Consider the following 12,934-nt stretch of genomic DNA (forward strand, 5'->3'; position numbering starts at 1 on the left):
AACCTCCCTCATTAATGAACTGAGATGGGCCTTGCTACAGTGGACTTTGGAGGCCAGAAGTTTGAATCCCTCTTCTGTCAAAGACGGTGATGCCAACTAATAGCCAGAAAAAGCCAAAGATCTCAAGTGAAATGAATTTGTCAGTTTGGATTGTAAGTGGGTTGAAAATCTCTATATTACATAGAAACAGAGCACAAGAGCATGAAAAATGTGGAAAAGCTTGTTTATCCCAGTTACTCGTGGTGGAAGGATAGTGAGTGGGGTAGGCAGGGGGTGTTGAATTGAAAAGGATTGAATGAATAAAGGATGGGGACCTCAAAACCGTGCCTAAAAGGTCAAGTTTGTCTTTTATATGGAGACATCACTAAAACAGGAACAGTGTAGAATGAAGGAGTGAATGATAAACATCCTTGAGTGATAATTGGGTTTCATAGAAAATTAGGAACCAGAGTAGGCCTTTCAGCTCCTTGAGCCTGTCCCTTGCTCAGCTTCATTTACCAGCTTTCGCTCATTCGCCTTGATACTTTTACCTAATAATAAAAACTCAATGGCTAGAATTTTCTCCTCCTGAAAAGTGGCAGGGAAGGCGGTAGAAGGGAAAGATAATTGGATGTGTTTGCTTTGGATGTGTTTGCCATCACAGAAATTAAATTCAGGGTAGGGAGACCCAAGATCGACTTTCCTACCTTGCTACCAATTGGAGCTCTTAAGTATTCAATGAACACCGTTGTCATGATTAACTCTAACCCCTGCAGGCAAGAACAGTGGCAGCCTTGCTGGGGAGTGGAACAAAGTGGCCTGCTTGCCGAGTTGATATAAGGACTGGATCTGACCCAATCTAGGGCTGAGTAGAGAAATAAATGGGCCCTTGTGTAGGTTTGGCCCCTTGCCCCTACACACCCATTCCCTGCGATCCCCACCTCCACTTGTGCAAAGTCACATACCTTGCTTTGCTGCTCCTGAATTTCTGCATTGTTGTACCAACAACACCATTGCTGCACCAGGAAACGACGAACCAAAATCCAACTCAGTGATTGCATCGGTGCCTAATAGACACATGTCACGGCATCCACACTGAGAATACAAATCAGAAATTCCCAGCCAATAAACCTCAATCTTAAAAACTGCAGATGTCTCAGCCCCAATCTTAGAAACTGCAAATCCCTCAGCTTCCATAGTCCTTTGGTGGATGAGATTTCCAGATTTTCACTCCCTTTTATGAAGAAGTACTTCCTCATTTCAATTACAGATGAACTACCTTTAATTTTAAGATTATGTTTCCTGATTGTAGGTATTTTTGATCAGAGGAGATTATTTCTGTATTTTTTGAGATCTTTGTTCAAGAGAAGCCACATTCATTAAACTTACATTTATAGAGTCGTTAAGCCCTATTTTAATTTTTGTGATTTATGTTGACTTTCTCTTTAAAAAAATTAGCTAATTATTAAATTAATTTTATCTTTAATAAGACAATTAGACCATAAGATATAGGAGCAGAATTAGGCCATTCTGCCAGTTGGTCATGACTGATATATTTCTCAAACCCATTCTCCTTCCTTCCCCCTGTAGCCCTTGGTCTACTTATTAATCAAGATGCTATCTATCTCTGTCTTAAATACACTCAATAATTTGTGCCTCACAGCCCTCTGTGGTAATGAATTCCACAGATTAACCTCCTCAGGCTAAAGAAATTCTTATTCCTCTCAGTTCTTCAGGATTGTTCCTTCATTCTGAGTCTGTGCCATTGGGTCCTGGTCTCCTTTACTGGTGGAAACATCTTCTATCCAGTCTATCCAGGCCTCTCAGTAGTCTGTAAGTTTCAATGAGATTTCATCACCACCACATCACCATGCACCACCCCCACATCCCCCAAATCGTTCTAAACTCTATTGAGAACAGACTGAGTCCTCACTCTCCTCATATGATGAGCCCTTCATTCCCGGGATCATTCTTGTGAACCCCTTTTGGAATCCTTCCAGTGTCAGCACATCTTGCTTTAGATATGGATATGGAGCCCAAAACCACTCTCAATATTCCACATGCCATCTGACCAGGGCCTTATGCGGCCTTGGAGTACATCTGGTCTTCTAATCTAGCCCTTTTGAAATTAATGCTGACATTGCATTTACTTTCCTATACGTTAACTGAACCAATACAAGCAGTTTTGCTTTTCTCTTGGAAGTAATACATCAAACCTGGGATAAGTAATATAGAAAACGAGAATTCTAGAAGATGAATTTTTATTTTCTCTAATTGTCTGCACACATCAATTGGTGGAAGTGCCATACCATTCATTTGCATTAAATAAAACTTGAATTTCTACTTGGTAATGAAGATATAATCACCTCACTGTGTTAATTTTTAAAATAATTTAAATTGATCATTTCAGGCAGCTTTGGCCTCTGTCATCCAATAGCAGTAAATCACCATGCTGGCCACAGTCTGCTATCCTAACACAGGACATCCTGTCAGAGTTATTCCATACAAGTCTGAGGGTTGACAACTCTCCAGGACTGGAATCTTCAAGAAATGAAAATTGACCTCCAGGACCCTACTGTGTCCAAACCTGCAGAAAAATCATAGGAACAATGAAATTTTATTGTCACTTCCTTTGAACATTTCTCTTCACTTGATACAAAATTATTGAAAAACTAAAACAAGCGCCTATTTAGCTGACAAATAAACATCATCCAATTGGGTAGTGAGATTGTTTTGCTTTCCAATTGGCGTAGGAAGGCAGTGCATCACAAAGAGGCCACTAATGGCTGTTTTGTGGGGCAAGTTATAGGATGAAACTTCAGGAATAGAATTAATCACAGTTGCTGACAATAACAAGGGCCCAGTATTTGGAAGATTTCCTAAGAATCCATATAAGTAAAGGTCCTGCTTCTCTGAATAGTCGGACCTTATTTTAAAAATGCGCAGAAGTCTTGAGTAGTTTGAGTGCTTGATCAATTGTGGTTGGTTTGAAGGAAGATTGCCTGACCCCAGTAATTTATTTTCTTCCGACCTTTCTCCTGCTTTTGAGGGAGGAAGGGGTTGAACTTAAGTCAAGATGTCAGCTCCTAGATGATGTCCAAACAAAAATTTAAGTCATAGAGAATGCAGTTAGAATAAGCCTCAGTAAAGACAGTTTAGCAACTTATCCTTTCTGCTCAGCTGAGTGGAGGAAGACAGCAAGACTAGCATCAACTTTCCTCATTGGGGTACAATGTTTCCTGATTTGAAGTGATTCCCTTCTTGGTCTAGGTGATCTTGTTCCCGAACCTTGCCGATGAGCATCATGCTTGGCCCATGTAACCACTGAAGTTAGCCGGTCCCAAATTTATGTCCCTTCTACTCATGCTATAATGACTATTAGAATGATTCCTTGTGGCATGGTGGTTTAAATTGACTGATTTTACTGGTTACTTGCACAACAGGCAACTAATCAGCAAGTTACTTGGGTGGGGGGGAGGTGGGGAAATCAAAAACTCTCCATGAGTAAGGCAAAGAGATTTGAAATGGGGCATTCAACATAAAGTTGGGTAACTGCAGATACAATGAGCCCAGTCACCTGGAAACCAGCATATCAGGAGGACTAGGATGGGATTTTGGAAAGCTGGCCAGAAGACAGCCCAATAGGTTTTGCCTTTGGCTTTATAGAGTCATACAGCACAGAAACAGACCTTTCGGCCCAACTTGTCCATATTGACCAGGTTTCCTAAATTGAAGTAGTCCCATTTGCCTGTATTTGACTCATAGCCTTCTAAATGTTGCTTATCCATGTACCTGTCTTTTCATTGTTGTAATTGTATTTGCCTCTACCACTTCATCTGGCAGCTTGTTCCATGCACATGACACCCTCTGTGTGAAACGTTGCCCCTCAAGTCCTTTTAAATCTTTTCTCTCTCACCATGATCTTATGCCTTCTAGTTTTGGACTCCCCTACCCTTGAGAAAAGGCCTTCGCTACTACCAAGTCATAGAGATGTACAGTATGGAAACAGACCCTTCGGTCCAATTTGTCCATGCTAACCAGATACCCGAAATTAATCTATTCCCATTTGCTAGCGTTTGGCCCATATCCCTCTAAACCCTTCCTATTCATATACGCATCTGAATGCCTTTTAATGCTGTAATTGTACCAGTCTCCACTGCTTCCTCTGGCAGCTCATTCCATACACGTACCCCACTCTCGATGTGAAAAAGTTGCCCCTTAGGTCTCTTTTAAATCTTTACACTCTCACTTTAAACCTATGCTCTGTCGTTTTGGAATGCCCAGTGACCCTCATGATTTTATTAACCTTTATAAGGTCCCCTCTCAGTATCTGATGCTCCAGGGAAAATAGCCCCAGCCTATTCAGCCTCTCCCTATAGCTCAAAGCTTCACCCTATTGGCAGTTGCATAAATGATTGCACAAAATAAGATGCTGAGAGTCAGCTTGGCTCAGTGGGTAACATTCTTGTCTGAGTCTGAAGGATGTGGGTTTAAGGCCATTCCAGAGACAAGAGCCGATAATCCAGGCTAACACTTAAGCGAAGTACTAAGGTAATATTTCATCTTCTGGATGAGACTTAAAAGCAAGGTCCCTTCTTCCCTCACAGGTGGATAGAGCAGGTTCTGGTGTCCTGCTGAATTATTTATACTTGAACAAACATCACAATATCATAAAACATAGAACACCAGATACTGAAAATCTGAAACAAAAACAGAAACTGCTGGAGAATCTCAGCAGGTCTGGCAGTGTCTGTGGAGAGAAAGCTGAATTAACATTTCATCTCCAGTGACCCTTCTTCAGAACATATCAAATTATCTGCTCCCTATTTGCTTGCTCTGTGCGAATTAGTTGCCTTCTTTTCATTATGACCACCCTTCAAGACATTTTAAATAACTGAAGCCACAAGATCATGAGGTGCTATATCAATGCAAGTATTTATTTATTCTAACTACTATTGCTTAGGAAGGTAGTGACAGGGTGAAAAGAAGAAAAAAACTTGCCTTTCGTACTAACACCCGAAGCAATATTAAATAGTTGTGTTTTTTAAGAAATGTCACTGAAAGTGTGGCAGCCAGTTTCTGCAGAGCGAGGTTCCAATAGAGGTAATACGACAATGATTAAATGATGTTTGTAGAGCAATAACTACTTATTAAGATTTGTGTGAGCAATTCTATTGCAAGATTGTCATTGTATTAGTAAGATTGTGATTGTAGAATAGAGTGATGCTAGTGATCACACCAAAAGAAGGGAATTGTCAAGTAAGCTTTTAAAAGCAACTTTACATTAAAATGATATCAGTGATTTTACTGGAAGGTGATAGCAATTATGCATTTAAAATAATATTTGTTATACAGGTGGGTTATTGTTTAATGAGGGAAAGTGATTGTACAGGAAGATGATGCCAAGTATACTGTAAATTATGGTGTTTTTTGCAATAAGGTAATCGTTTGATTTTAAAGCAAACTGATGGCAAATGAGATGAAACAAGTAAGCATATTATGAAGTGGTAACCGAATAAGATAACATGTCAGGAGGTGTTTCACAGGAGTGAATATCAAATTAATTTTACCATTGGTCCATATAAGGCTGTATTTGTCAAAGAAGTAGGTTTTAAGGGGGATTTTAAAGCAGAGAGAACTAGAAAAGTAGACAGTGAATTGCAGAGCTAAAAAGCTGAAGGCACGACCACCAATGTTGAAGTAATTAAAGTTGGGGATGCTCAAGTAGCCAGTGTTAGAGGGCCGCAGAGATTTGAGGGTTATAGAGCTGAAGGTGACCGCAGATATATGGAAAGGGTGAAGGCAAGAATGAAAACGAGGATGAGAATTCGAAAGCCAAGGCATTGCTGGAGCAGGAACTGATGTAACTCCACAAGCACAGGGGTATTGAATGAAGAGGACTAGGCGCAAGTCAAAATAAGAGTTTGGTGATTATACAATGAGCTGAAACAAATAATGTACTGCAAGATTGTACTTGAAAATGTACAAAGTTAAAAATCACACAACACCAGGTTAGAGTCCAACAGGTTTATTTGAAAGCATCAGCTTTCAGAGCTCTGCTCCTTTATCAGGTGGTTGTCCTGATCAAGGAGCAGCGCTTTGAAAGCCAGTCCTTCCAAATAAACCTGTTGGACTATAACCTGGTGTTGTGTGATTTTTAACTTTGTACACCCCAGTCCAACACCGGCACCTCCAAATTATAAAATGCACAATATTGTACTGTAGGTTTGTGGTTATTGTACAATAAATAGATGGAACTGAGTACAAAATGATTATTTAGCTATTGTACTGTAAGATGCTGCAAATAACCAGCAAGAGAATGAAGTGATTTTTACAGTATTACTGTCCTGCTATATAGTTATATATTCAAATATGGGGATTTTCCAGTAAGGTGGTGGTGTGGCAATGTGTTTAAGTGATTTGCATGGTATGATGGTTGACAGTAATAAGCTAGTGATTGTATTGTTACAATGATGTAATGATTGTACACTAAGAATATTTTTAGGTTATACAGCGTGGTTGCAATGTAAGACAATGCTACCCACACCAAAACTTGGCTTTCATTCTGGCAGCACCTGTTTTAAATTTCCCATCTTTATTTTTAACTTCCTCTATGACAACCCTTTTTATGTTTGTAACATCATTTATGGCCCTCTGAGATATCTAGGCTCTGCACACTCGTTTTTTCGCCATCCCACCTGTGACAACCTTCAGTACTTTGAAACCAAAAGAGAAAATGCTGGAAAATCTCAGCAGGTCTGGCAGCATCTGTAGGGAGAGAAAAGAGCTGACGTTTCGAGTCTAATTGACCCTTTGTCAAAGCTGGGTCAGTTAGACTTGAAATGTCAGCTCTTTTCTCTCCTTACAGATGCTGCCAGACCTGCTGAGATTTTCCAGCAATTTCTCTTGTGGTTTCAGATTCCAGCATCCGCAGTAATTTGCTTTTATTCAGTACTTTGAGCTGCTGAGATGCTAACCTCATGAATTTCTTACCAAGACCTCTCTGCTTCTCTATCTCCGTCTTACCTCTTTTTAGGTACAAGCAGTGCTGTTAGGGAGGGCATTCAAGATGTTGACCCGGTGACAGTGAAAGGACAGTAATACAGTTCCAAATAAGGATGGTGTGTAGCTTGGAGGGGAACTTGCAGGTGATGGTATTCTCATATATTTACTGCCCTTGTCCTTCTAGGTTGTAGAGGTCATGGGTTTAGAAGGTGCCATCGAAGGAGTCTTGGTGAGTTGCTACAATGCATCTTGTAGATGGTATATACTGCTGCACTGTACGTTGGTGATAAAGAGAGTGAATGTTGAAAGTGGTGGATGGAGTGCCTGCCAATGTCCCAGATGGTGTAGAGCTTCTTGAATGTTTTTGGCGCTGCAACCATTCAGGGAACTGGAGCCTGGTGCTGCTTTTGTTTGTTGTTCCTTTGAAATGCCTTAGAACATTTTATTACATGAAAGGTGTTATATAAAATTTTTAAAGCTTTTTTTTACAGAAAAGCAAAGTAGCCATTGTCCTACGTGACTGTAGGGTTGATCTCTCATTATATAGAGAGAGCTGACTGATAATGGTTTGACCTGATGGTCACCATGCCTCAGGTGAGGAAAGAATTAGAATGAGAATGAGCTTTATTGTAACACTTACTCAAATGAATACAGTGAAAAGTTTACAAGTCACCGCCTATGGTGCCATCTTAGGTACAAAAGGACCTAGGTGCAGATTCTTAAATTCAAATTCTTAAGGGGAAAAGAACATTTTTAAAAATGAGAAAGTCCAGCATTATTGATCATAGGAATAAATTAGAAAAACAAAGAAGTAAAAAGTTCAGAATACCAGTCCTTCCAACCCAGTCTACACCAATACCTAGCCTCTAGTCCACACCAGGCCTTGACTCCAGACTTCACAGGGCTTCACCTCGAGGTTCTCAGGTTTGGGAGAGGTGCTCTGGAGTCATCTTGAGGCAAGAAGTTCACACTGAGGCCACGCTGGACCAGGACACAGTGCAGGCCCGGTGTGACAGAGCCCCAGGAGTTTGAGTCCCCGCTGAAGCTGGGAGTTCATGACATCACTGAAGAAAGAAGGAAAAAAAGAAATGAGGAAGTGAAAACAGGAAAAAAAAGAAAAGAAACAGAAGCAGCAGACGAGCGCCAGTTGAAGATTCCGACTCTGTCACCATCTGGAGAGTCTTTCATGGTAACCTCAGCTGGTGTGGGAATTTCACCCATGCTGTTTTTGTCATCGCTATGCACCGCACACATTCTGCACCTCAGTTATATAGCCCACTGAGCTGATCACCCCCATTACTTTTGCCTGTGTGTCTCCAGTGCTAACTCATTTTTAAAGCAATATCATAATCCATAGAAACCTCCTCTAACATTGATGCATAAGTTTCATGTACTGTACCTGTTAACTTGTTCTTCACAGACATTATCCAGTTTTCCTTCAGCTACTCCATTTGTTTTGCCATTTTCTCAAATATCATGAGAATACCTGTACTCCATTTTCCCCCTTTAAGTAGTCCTCTACAAATTTAAATATTTTTATACTGGACTTTAGATTATAACTAAGATTTTTCTCATCATAGCTGCCTTTGACACCTGAAGCATTTTTTAAACCTTTACCCTCCTAATTTGGCATTCTTTTTTCAATTCCATCTCTTTATCCTTTTCTCTTTTATCTTTAGTTCCAGCCTCATGAATGCTCTCCCATCATACTTTTACCTCTGTCTGATGTTCAAGTCTTTTAAGGTCTATTTCCCTTTTCATTTCAGGCTGCTTGAGTTATTTCTTATGTTCAAGCTGCTTTAACTACAGAATGTTTGCTAACTCAAGTGATTCGGCAGTTGGTGTACTTCGTCCCCCTTGTATTTCTTCTATTCTGTGATACTTTGCCAATATTTCCATTAATTCTGCTTTCTTAGCCGTGACAGGAAATTGCACTTCTAATCTATTTGCCAACTCTATCATGTTGGCTTTTGTTAAGTCTTATAAATCCAACAAAATCACCTTTTCAACTGCAGGATGGTTTTAGCTGTTACCAATGCCATCTTGTACAGTATGAGAAACCAGGTATCGGCAAATTAATTTAAAGGATAGGCCAATAAAGATACAATGGGAGACATTTAAGGGGGCATTTCAGAATATATGGAACGAATACTTGCCAGTGAGTAAGAAAAATTCCTTGGTACAGCTCCACCATTTGTGGTTAACTGGAAAGGCAAAAAAAAGCATATAATTGTTTAAAGGTGGGTAGCGGGTCAAAAGATTGGACAGTGTGTATATATAAACAAAGCAATGGTGTAAGGGGCAACATATTGGTATGGGTAGAAAATTGGCTAGCTCACAGGGAGCAAGCAGTGGGTATAAATAGGTGATTTTCAGTTTGGCAAGGTGCAGTGAATGTTGTGTCAAAGGGAAGGGTGCTGGAACTTCATGTGTTAATAAATATGACTTGGATGAAGGGGTGGAAAGCATGATTTACAAATTTGCTAACAAGTCAACGATAGGTAGAAAAATAAGTTTTGATGGGGACACAAGGAGATGATAAAAATATTGAAATTTAATGTGTGGGCGAAGATGTGACTAATAGAGATTAATATGGGAAAATGTGAAATAGTCTATTTGACAGAAAGAGAATAAAAAGGAAGATTCTTGTCTAAATGTTGAGAAACTGCTGAGTTGTGAGATAGATAGGGATCCGGGTGTCCTTGTGCATGAATCACAAACACTAGTCTGCAGTTACAGCAAATAATTGAGAAAGCGAACATAGAGTCATAGAGATGAACAGCATGGAAACAGATCCTTCGGTCCAACCCGTCCATGCCAACCAGATATCTCAACCCAATCTAGTCCCGCCTGCCAGCACCCGGCCCATATCCCTCCAAAACCTTCCTATTCATATACCCAACCAAATGCCTCTTAAATGTTGCAATTGAATACCAAAGGACGGAGGGTTATGCTTCATATGCACACCATCCTCTTTGTGGAAAAAGATTGCCCCTCAGATTCCACTTAAATCTTTCCCCTGTGCCTCTAGTTTTGGACCCCTCTATCCTGGGAAAAGACTTTGGCTATTCACCTTATATATGCCCGTCATAGAGCCGTACAGCATGGAAGTACAGTTTTGTCCAACCAGTCCATGTCAAACATAATCCCAACTAAACTAGTCCCAACTGCCTGCTCCTAGTCCATATTCATCCAAACTTTTCTTATTCGTGTGCTTATCCAAGTGTCCTTTAAACATTGTAACTGTGCCTACATCCACCACTTCCTCAGGAAGTTCATTCCACATACAAACCATTCTGTGTAAAAGATTTGCCCCTCATGCCTTTTTTAAATCTCTTTCCTCTCACCTTAAAAATGGCCCCCAATCTTAAAATCCGCCATCCTACAGAAAAGACAATTACCATTAACCCTTTTTGTACCCCTCATTATTTTATAAACCTCTATAAAGTCAACCCTCAGCCTCCTACGCCAAATGCCTATTTCACCATCCTGTCTACCTGTGATACCACTTTCAAGGAACTATGTACCTGCACCTCTCATTCGCCAATACTCCCCAGGCCCTACCATTAACTGTGTTGCTCTTAAAATGTTGGTGATACTACAGAACAATAGTGTGATTAACAATAGTGATGAATACAATACAATGTGTTCATTATATAATTCTGATTATGCAATTGGATTCTCATGATTTCTTTCTTTAGGATGCTATGGAGTAGAATGGTGTTGATTTTGCAATAAGATTATGTTGATTTTATGGTCAGATTCCATTTGGTGTACAGTAAGATGTTGCTTATTAAATATACAGTTACTGTCAGTTGTACAGTAGGAGATCAAGTGGACTCAGATGGTGATTACAGGTTTCTATATAGTAAGAAACCAGTGATTTTATAGCATTTTGTATTGAATGTAGCATCAGAATGTTGATTTTGCAGTCAGATGTTGATTTTTGCAGTCAGCTGATGATTATATTGTAGAAAATGTGTGCTCTTTAAACAGGAAAATGCTGTTTTACTGTAAAGATACTTAGAGTAGCATAATGTTGATTTTACAATGATGCAGCAGGGCAGGATGATGCAGGTGATTGTATGCTGGATTACTTGATGATTTTACAGTAAGATGTTGGTGATTGTATGGTAGAAAACTGGGAACATAGGAACAAGCAGTCATGAACATGCACTGAGGGGATGCTGAAAATGTTTCCTGTATGATACCAATAAAGCCCTACATCAGGAAGGGCTTTTGCCCGAAACATCGATTCTCCTGCTCCTTGGATGCTGCCTGACCTGCTACGCTTTTCCAGCACTACCCTCTCGACTCTGATCTCCAGCAGCTGTAATCCTTACTTTCCTGCAGGTTCTGTCTTTTGTTGACACAACCTAATTTTCAACAAAACTGATCTCACAGAAAAATATCTTCCCTGGACATATCATTCAAGCATTTTCTTAGCTTACATAGTTTAGTTTGTGCATTTATTGTCTCTTCAGGCAATTTCAGAAACACTTTTCTGTCTGAAAAGCTTCATTCCACAAATTGATCTACACTGCCATGATTTTGTGGCCATAAGAGTTAAAAAGGTTTTTAACATTAACTCTCCAACTATGAGAGAAGTCAGAAAATCTTCAAAAGATCTAGCAAACCAATCCTGTTTTAGATTTGAGTCCCATTTTCCATGATCTATCCACCTATGTGCAAAGACTCATTGCTTCTTATCTGGTACTTTAACATAAACTCTGAAAACTCTGTCCAACTATCCACCGCTTTGTATTTTGTCTCTTATTAGTTCATACTTTGGTTTAGTGTCAGTCGTCATAATGTTCAAAATCATGAAGACGTGCATTCCTGGTTCAATTTCAAGACAGTTCTGTGACCTTCATGTTATCATCTATGCTATTTTTCACTACAGCCTCTTCTACATTTATATCTGCCAGGACTGCTATTTCAAGCTCTCTCTCTCTTTTCTCCTTTTTCTTTTCCTTTTCTTTCTTTTCTTTTTCTTTTCTATTCTCTCCATATTTGGTGGCTTTTTCTCCAGACTTAATTTTATTTTGATGTAGCAGTCACTTCTGAATTATTAGTATTTGCAACGCACTTTCATATTTTCCACACTTGCACCCCATTTGGCTAGTTGGTGCAGCTCACTTCTTGATCATTTGACCAATAGTTAAACTTGCATGAACTTTTTCTGTGTGGCACATGTTTGTTGCGTCCCTTCAATCATTACATCCCTCTGGAGTATATACCATCTGAGTACACACCCTAGCTACTTGGCTGTGGATGGAATAACTCCACCCTTTGTGTCATGATCACTCCTACATTACAATCAACCAGCTGATGCATCACAGTCTTCACCTCTGAACCTTCATCTCAAAGCACATGAGCATCTGAGATGCCTTGTTTACTTCTATCCTGTGTTTAGAGCCTGAGATAATGTAATTAGGATCATTATCCTGCAACCATCTGGAGTGAAGTCTGAGCATGAACTACCCATCCATTTCAGGGTGGCTGTCAACTTGTTGTCTGGTTGATCAGTCAAAATTTCATTCAACACTTCATCAATCATTATGATACCCCACAGAGTACATTGCTGAAAAGACTTTCACTGCAGTTTTCATGATCACGATGTTCATGTCTCATGTTTCTTTCTGAAACTGTTACTGGCAAATTGCCCTCCAACATTGTGAGAGTTCCAAGTCCAGTCCCTATTCATTTCTACAGACTTTTGACCAGAAGACTCCTCGAGACCTTATGTATTAATGTAGAAAGGCTTAAGTACAATTTTAGCCAATCTGTTTTGTATATTGTAGAAGTGGAATCACTATCTTATCTTGCATTAATTAAAGGAATCTGCAACTAGCACATGATTGAAACGTTTTGTTACCAGTATAATTTATTTAGATTTATTGTTACTTTCTTGTCTTCCTCATCGTGTCATTTTGCTTTGAGCAGCTCA

General features: G+C 39.7%; 1 protein-coding gene across 6 annotated transcripts in view; it reads left to right on the plus strand.

The window, feature by feature from the left end:
* Positions 1–12,934, plus strand: part of pax5 (paired box 5) — a 217,224-nt gene that overhangs the window by 79,372 nt on the left and 124,918 nt on the right. For 4 of the 6 annotated variants that reach the window (XM_072589664.1, XM_072589644.1, XM_072589672.1 and 1 more), the window contains one exon: positions 7,169–7,213. The exons of 1 other annotated variant lie outside the window; for it this stretch is intronic. In XM_072589664.1, the coding sequence (XP_072445765.1) occupies positions 7,169–7,213 (45 nt within the window). Of the gene's footprint in view, positions 1–7,015; positions 7,116–7,168; positions 7,214–12,934 lie in introns of those variants that run through there. One more of the 6 variants, XM_072589680.1, reaches the window with a different exon arrangement.

The sequence above is a fragment of the Chiloscyllium punctatum genome, chromosome 2 (assembly GCF_047496795.1).
Source record: "Chiloscyllium punctatum isolate Juve2018m chromosome 2, sChiPun1.3, whole genome shotgun sequence".
NCBI classification, from domain to species: Eukaryota; Metazoa; Chordata; class Chondrichthyes; order Orectolobiformes; family Hemiscylliidae; genus Chiloscyllium; species Chiloscyllium punctatum.